General features: G+C 60.8%; 1 protein-coding gene across 1 annotated transcript in view; it reads right to left on the bottom strand.

The window, feature by feature from the left end:
* The window catches only part of LDLRAP1 (low density lipoprotein receptor adaptor protein 1), a 15603-nt gene that overhangs the window by 6790 nt on the left and 1169 nt on the right, over positions 1–7644 (bottom strand). The window contains exons 2-5 of the mRNA XM_017736098.1: positions 5633–5775; positions 4035–4147; positions 2554–2668; positions 138–210 (exon numbers count right to left, since the gene is read on the bottom strand). Of these exons, the coding sequence (XP_017591587.1) occupies positions 138–210; positions 2554–2668; positions 4035–4147; positions 5633–5775 (444 nt within the window). The remainder of the gene's footprint in view (positions 1–137; positions 211–2553; positions 2669–4034; positions 4148–5632; positions 5776–7644) is intronic.

The raw sequence follows: 7644 nt of genomic DNA on the forward strand, positions 1-7644 counted from the left end.
AGCCAAAAGCTGGCTGGATTTACAGGGCTGTCAGAGAAACCTGGACATTTGGGAGGCGAGAGGAAAAGGCACTTGAAAGCTGGAAAGACACCAGAGCCACCCCCTGAACTTCCACGTGAAGAGGGGACAGAGCTCACCTTCCTTTGCTGCCTGCCAGAACTCGAAGGCGATTTTGAAGGCCTGAGCCACGGTGAGGGTGACAGCCTGAGCCTGCAGGGGACAGAGAGGCAGGACATTGCTGGGGCAGGCAGGGACTGCCATCACTGGCTTTGCAGAGCGGTGGTAACCTGGATCTGAGCAGTCCCTGCTCCTGCCGGGCTGGGAGAGCCATCAAACATTGATGGGAGCAGAGGCTCGCTCCGTGTAGGACATGCAGCTCGTTGTAGACACGTCCCCAGGTGCCAGGGAAGGAGGGGGAGGCAGGGACAGGGCAGTCACAGGGATGTCACAGGGATGGAGCTGATGGATGGGGAGGAGCAGCTGCTCCTGAGGGGCTCTCCCTGCTCCCCACCCCTCAGCGTGACCCAAACCCAGCCCCGGGCTCGTTCCGCTGCAGCTGCCGTGGAGAACCCCCAGAACCACCAACATCTCTCAGGGATCAGCCCCTGAAAGAGCTCAGGAAGCACACCCCAGCACGGCCACGGGCTCCAGGATGCTCCAAGTGTGGGTCTCTCCTGTGCCAGCCTGGCTGTGGCAGCAGCAGGGACACCCTCCCTGCCAGCCCTCCCTGAGCTGCAGCAGCGCCAAAGCTGCTCCAGCTGCCGCAGGTGCAGCCACAGTGACAGAAATGCCACTTCCACGAGGAGCAGGCAGAGCTCAGGAGCAGCTCCAGCACCGGGAGGGAACGGGGAACGCTCCCAGCACTGCCCGAGCCTCGGGGCTGAGTTTGTTTTACCAAGCTGTGAATGAAACAAACCCAGAGCCAGGGTGGAACCTGCACCCCTGGCAGCTCCCGGGGGGGACATGGGGGGGCACACACAGGCTACAGCCAAAAAAAACCCAGAAAAAACCCCAAAGCCCAGGCAGGGGGGTGAGGAGACCCCCAAAGCCATCAGTGCCAATTAAGGCTGGGAAGCAGCAGAGCTCATTTGAATGTCGGAGCTATTTACATCCTTGATGGAAGTGCAAATGCTTTATGGCAAAAAACCCCTTAAATATGGTAATTAAGTATGAAACTCCTCACAGCTGTTTACAATTTAAGCTGTCACATCTGAATCAAGTTTAATAGACCCAGCTACCGTTGAGAATTACCCAGGAACTAAAAATATGGACTAATTATATGCCAGTGACTGGGAGCTGTGGTGCATCCAGGGACCCTGCCCTGGGGAGGGCTGGCTCCCAGGCTGGGAGCAGGGATCACCTCACCAGCAGGACGTTCCTGTGTTTTATAGACCAGGAAAAAGGAAATTATTCCCAGTTTTGTGCCGCAAAAGGCTTTTGGAGAACTTTATTTGGCAGGGGACGCACTGAGCTGATGTAGCACTGAGATAATTCTTTTAGCAGCAGGAAGATTTAAATTTTAATTTGCAGAGCGAGGCTTATCTTGGCCGTGCAAGGACGGGAGCACACGCCGTGGAATGGAGAGACAACTTGTAGCTCCCATTATTCTCTCCAAGGAAAAAAAAAACGAGCTGGGAGAGGCACAGAATATTAACAGAGCCCTGGTGGCCGAGCTCCAGGCACGGGGATGCTGCTGAGGACCACGCTGGGATGCACAGGGCAGGAACAGAGGGGATCTGGGACACCCCATTCCCCACCGGGGCCCTGCAAGAGGCACCAGGGGAAGGATTTCTGGGGCAGAAGGGTCTGACCTGTCCTTCCTCTCCCCTAAAGCCCCTTCCTGGCACAGGGAGGGGGCTCAGTCCCAGCTCTGGCTCCACCAGAGACCCCCCCAGGGCTCTCCTTGCCCCACTCCCCTCTCTTTTCACCAGGTCCCTGCCCATCCTGGAGCACTGAACCAGCAGGAGGAAATCCCAGGAGGGTTCAAAGCAAGATCCAGACTCTTCCCACACCCAGGTCTCTGTCCCGAGCCCCATCCCCTGCACACAGCGGGGTCTCCCCTGGGGAGGACACGGCCCCAGCTACAAAGATGCCACTAAAAATTGTCCACGGAGCCTCCAGGGCAGGGCAGGGCAGGGCCAGGATCCAGGGCAGGGAGCCCGGAGCTGCTGGCTGGGTGCCCCCAGCGGGGTCCCCTGGGCGCCTCCTGCCAAAGCCTCTCTGCCCGCCGGGCTCGGGAGCTCCAGCAGCCCAGGGAGGGGGATGTGGGGCAGGGCAGGGCCCCAGCAGCCAGGACTGCAGCTGGGATGGGGCTTTCAGGTGCTGGTGCAGGGTCAGCTCCTCTCAGCCTCACCCCAGGGAGGCTTTCCCAGCCAAGACAAGGGGCTGGATCCAGCCTGGATGAGCTGCAGGGTAACAGCAGCAGGAGGAACACTGCGAGCTCTCCCTGGGCCCCTGGCTCTGCCTGAGCCCTGATCTCAGCCCTGCAGCCCCTCTCTGCCTCCTCCTCCTCCTCCTCCTCTCATCCACCCCCGCCGGCTCCCCTGCACTGACCATTTTCCGCTTGGTGCACAGGAAGGCGTGGCACTCCAGGTTCTCATTGAGCTGGTTCTGGGCAATGTAGGCAAACACTTTATCGTGGGTCTTGTCTGCCGTGCAGTAGGAAATCCTGAAAGACACAACGAGGGCTCTGAGCTCCGGGGAGAGGCTCTAAAGCCTCCTGGGGGCTGCCAGCAGGAGCCTGCCCAGCTCCAGGGCCACGCAGGGAGCACAGGGATGTCACCAGGCTTGGGGACAACTTCCCAGAGTGGAGGATGGGGCTGGGCAGTAAGAGAAACCAGGGTGAGATCCATGGGCACCACAAGGAGAGGTGGAAGAAAAGAGAAGAGGAGAAGGAAGAGCCTTGTGGGAAAGGACAGGATGGAGAAGGGAAAGATACCAGCAGAGCAGCACCTCACAAGTGCTCTGCCTTCAGAAGAGAGACTCGCTCAGAAGGTTTTCCTTGGAGGATAAGGAAGGAGGAAGGAGCTGCTCTCAGCCTAGGAGGTCATCTTCAGGCTCAGAGCAGGGAGAGAAGTTGATGCAGGGGTGCCCAGGAAAGGCTGAGTTCAGGCTCTGGGAGCTGCAGCATGCACGGGATGCCCCGAGCTCAGGGAACGTGGGAGGGAGGCTCAGCCTCCTCACTGAGCATCCCCAGGATCTCTGGGTCTCTCCCAGCCCCTGGGCAGGGCAGGGATGACTCTGGAATGACAAACCAGAAGAGCAACAGGCTGAGAAGATTGGGGAGCTGAGGCTGTGCTCCCTTCTGTGGCTCCCTCAGCATCATCCCCAGCAGGACTGAGCACAGGTTTAGTGCAAGGTGGGAAGGGCTGGCAGCCAGCAAAGCCTCTGCCCCGATCAAAGAGGGGTAAAGAAAGAGAAAACCCCAGGGAAAAGAGGGGGAAAAATTCGGTGGAAGTTCCTCCATGGCCCCACGTTGCCCCTTCAGCTCCTGCTGTCCCCGAGAGCTGCAGGGAGGGGACTGGAAGGTCCCAGTTCCCAGCAGATGCCGGGGTTCCAAAAAGCCACATTCAAACTTCATTTACAGCACGTTAGTTTGTTCATGTGAGGCTGCCTCTGCCCAGTGGCCCATATTCTGTTTCCCAGAGCTGAGCTGAGCTCTGGATTCATTAAAGAGGCGCTGGGGAGTTCACTCCTTTCTCCCATTTCTCCCAAAACCTCCTGGTCACGCTGACAATTGTGCCAAAGCCATGGCAGGTCACTGTGCTGCGCGTGGCCCCTCCAGCACCCCCAGGTCAATGCTGGATGGGAACGAATTCCCTGGCATGGGATGAGTCACCCCAGCCCTGACACCAGCCCCAGCTCAGGGATGCTCTGACACCCTCTGCACCCCAGCCTTGCTGGACCCTCACTGCACCAGCCCTAAATTTACCTCAATTCATCACCCACCTTCCTTCCCACCCCTCTGCTGCGCACCCAGGGGGGCACCGGGGCAGCCTTGGGGCACAGAGCCAGGAGAGCAGCCCCACACCCACCTGTAAATGGAGATGTTCTCGATGAGCTCGTTGGTGCTGCTGTCGTTCAGGACGATCCCTCGGGGTGACACCTTCAGAGTCACCTTCTGCAGTTTCTTCCCACTTGCTTTTGCCTTTGGGAGGAAAAGAGGGAGGGGAAGGCCCAGGCCTTTAAGGCTGGCACATCCAGAGGTGTGTGAGCAGACCCTGGGGATGCACACTGGCATCACTGGTTCTGCTGCCAGATTTGTGCTGGCACTCACCAGGCAGGGACACACACCCCACCCACCCCACAGGCCCAGCACCTCCGAAGGGATGTCCCCAGGGCCACCAGCACCAACTGGGGGCTGCTGTGGCCGAGTTCTGCTGAAACCCTGCGAGTTTTGCTTTTGGACAAAGGGGCCACCAGCACGGCCACAGGAGCTGTGCTGGGAGCAGGATGGCTCCTGGGCTCCCAGGCTGTGCTGCCAAACCCCACTCCAGGGGCAAAGCACCCCCTGCATCAAGCTGAGGACACTGATTAAAACCAGAATTTTATGGGCCACGTTCTCTTATTCACTGGCCTGGTGCTTCCAGCCTGCAGCTCACACTCAGCTCGCTGCCCAGCTTCCTTCCAAAAGAAATAATCCAGCCAGTTCCAGGCTGGAATCCTCAGCCCCACTCCCTGGGGACTTCAAAGCCATGCCCAAAGTGGTCCTGCCCCTCTGAGGCTGCCCCAGCCCCGAGGCTTTATTCGAGGGCTCCATTCCCAGTCGATCAGAGCAGATGGGAAGGGCTCTGCCAGCAGCTCCCGTTCCATGGAGCGATTCCCTCCTTCCCTGGCCCAGCTCAGCACGTGCCAGGAGAGGATCCAGCGCTCCCCACCCCATTGAGCTTTACAAGGCTGAAGGGCTCAGCTGGGGCTCTGCCTCATTCACTTTTACAAGGGCTTAAAGAAGTGTTAATTTTACCCGGAGCCTGCTGAGATGGGGAGGCTCCAAGCTGGAGGAGGGCTGGGAACCAGGGGGATGGCTGGAAATGGGCTGGAAATGGGCTGGGAACCAGGGGGATGGCTGGAAATGGGCTGGGAACCAGGCGGATGGCTGGAAATGGGCTGGAAATGGGCTGGGAACCAGGGGGATGGCTGGAAATCCGTCCCTCTGAGGTTACAGTGGGACAGTGGCTGTGCTGGCTGGGAACTGGAGCAAGCTGTCCCACTCCCTTCCCACCTTAACCCTCCAAATCCTGGGAAGGCAAGCCCAGAACGGCGCTGGCCACGCTCCAAACGCTGTCCCTGCCTTGCTGAGGGGACCCAGCCCCGGGGCAGGCTGACTGCAGCAGGTCAGTGCCTCCTCACACACCCAGGGTCACCCGGGCTTATCACGGGGAGCCAGAGCTCAGCCACGCACCAGCTTTCCCCAGCGTGCCCCATGCCAGAGCCTGGGCTGATCCCGAGGGCTTCCCAGTGCCTGGAACTGTCTGCAGTTCCACCTACACCTCTGCAGGGGCTGGAGCTGCAACCCCAAACCCTCTGGAGCTGCAATCCTGAGCCCCCCCAGTCCCAGCTGCAGCTCTGAAACTGTTCCCAGTGAGACTCCCCAGAAGAGCAGGGCCACTCAGGGACACTCAGGGACACTCACGGTGGCCACGATCCTTTTGACAGCGGCTGCAGAGAGCTCCTCTCCCTTGGGCTGCTCCACCAGGGTCATGCCCATGTACTTGAGGCTGAAGAGCATCCCCTCCAGCAGCGTCTCCCGCGTGTCCGTCCAGTTCTCGGGCAGCTCTGCAGACACAAGGGAGGCTCTTGGGCTCACACACACACACAGAGGAACATCCCTGAGGGTTCAACTGCTGCCTGGACCCCCGTGCTGGGAGCTTGGAGGAGGAGATGGGGCTGTGAGAGGAGGCAGCAGCACTTCAGCCACGAGGTGTTCCCGTGGGAGCCTCCCTGCAGCCCCTGCGGCCCTCCAAGGCAGCGAAAACAAATCCCAAAACGTTTTCCATGAGCCACAACGAACAGCAGCAACCCTTTAGGAGCCACCTGGGAGCACCCAGGCCCACGGCAGAACCCCACTGACCCTACAAAGCATCACCTACACAAGGAGGGTAAGATGGGATTTGCTGCTAAGCCCGGGCAGGCGAGGAGCTGTGACCTGGCAAATCAGTCACCTACAGCCCTGAGGAGCCCCTCACGAGCAGAGGTCTCTGCTCTCCCCCTGCAAACCACCACTGGCCTCTGCCCCGAAGTGCTGGGGGCATTGGAATGAGGGTTCTAAATACAGGGACACGTGTGGGGCCAAGGTGGAAGTCAGGTGGGAGTTCCTAAGCCTGAAATTCCACTGCCAGAGCCAACTCCCAGACACGGGGCTGGCACCCCAGGATGTGCAGCTTGTGCTGCAGGAGGGCAAGAAACCACAGCCCTGGGGAAGGAGGGGAAACCACATCTGGGAGGGATGGGGCTCCCAGAGACAAAACACAGCCCTGAGGCCTCCAGCAGGCCGTGGGGCCAAACTCCAGAGCTCCCTGCACACCTGCAAGGCTGCGGGGATGCTGCGGACCTGGGCACGCCCCCGGAGCAACCCCAGGTGACTCAGGCTCCCTGCGGAGGCAGGATGAGAGATAAACCATAAAAACCCTGCCCCCACTGCCAGGCTGAGCCCTGGGACACGGCTCCAGCTGGAGAGGGGAGGGAGGGGTCCCCAGGAAGGCGGGGTTCTCACCCAACACACCTGGAGAGGGCAGGAAACAGCCCAGGACAGGCGGGGTGCTCTGCTACCCTGGTGTCCCAGCTGGAAACGGAGGGTGCCGGGGGTGCCGCCTGTCCCCCCAGCCCTGGCTGGGGTTTGCGTGCCAAGGATGGGCACTGGTCCCAAATCCCTGAGCCTGGGGACCCCCCGAGCACCACCCGATGCCACCTGCAGCGCCAGGACGGAAAGGAAGCGGTGTGAAAGCAGCCACCGAGGTGCGTTCGGAGAGGAAGGACACACGCTGCCCTCACCACCAGCACCCCCGAACACCCCGCAAAGGGCACGGGGCGGGGTTTGCAAGGTCACAGCGCCTCGAGGGACATCCCTGCCGGGCAAGGCCACGCGGGGCAGCCCCCAGAGCTGTCACACAGCCCCCCCGGCTGTCCCCAAGCCAGCCCCGTCCGTGCCCCGCTGCTGCTTATCCCTAATCCCAGGTGTAGCACGCCGGGTCGATCTCATCGGATCAGCGGCAGCCACAAGTTCGATGCCACCTCGGGGGGTGCGGGGTGGCCCCCCTGGCCCGGGAAGGCGCCTGGCAGGGGCCGGGTGGCCGCTCGCCACGGGGCTATCGATCGTGTGACCAAGCCAGCAGCGGCACGAGGTCACAAAGTACCCGCCGGGCTCAGGCTGGGGGACAGGGACACGGGGACAGGGACACGGGGACACCGCTCCAGCCACCCACCCAGCCCCGCTGCTGCCCGGGGAAAGGGGTGCAAGGGAAGGGGTGCGCAACGCGGTGGCGCAAAACGTACGGCAAAAAGTGGGGCTAAAAGTGAAAGAAGAGCTGCGAGAGAGACCCAAAGTAAAGCAAAAAGGGAGTGCAGGGCGGTGGGAGGAAGAGGAGAGAGCGGACGGCGTAAAGCAGAGGGAAAAGAAGGTGCAAAGAGGGGGGGGAAAGTGTGCGC

This window comes from Corvus brachyrhynchos, unplaced genomic scaffold (assembly GCF_000691975.1).
Source record: "Corvus brachyrhynchos isolate BGI_N302 unplaced genomic scaffold, ASM69197v1 scaffold65, whole genome shotgun sequence".
NCBI lineage: Eukaryota > Metazoa > Chordata > Aves > Passeriformes > Corvidae > Corvus > Corvus brachyrhynchos.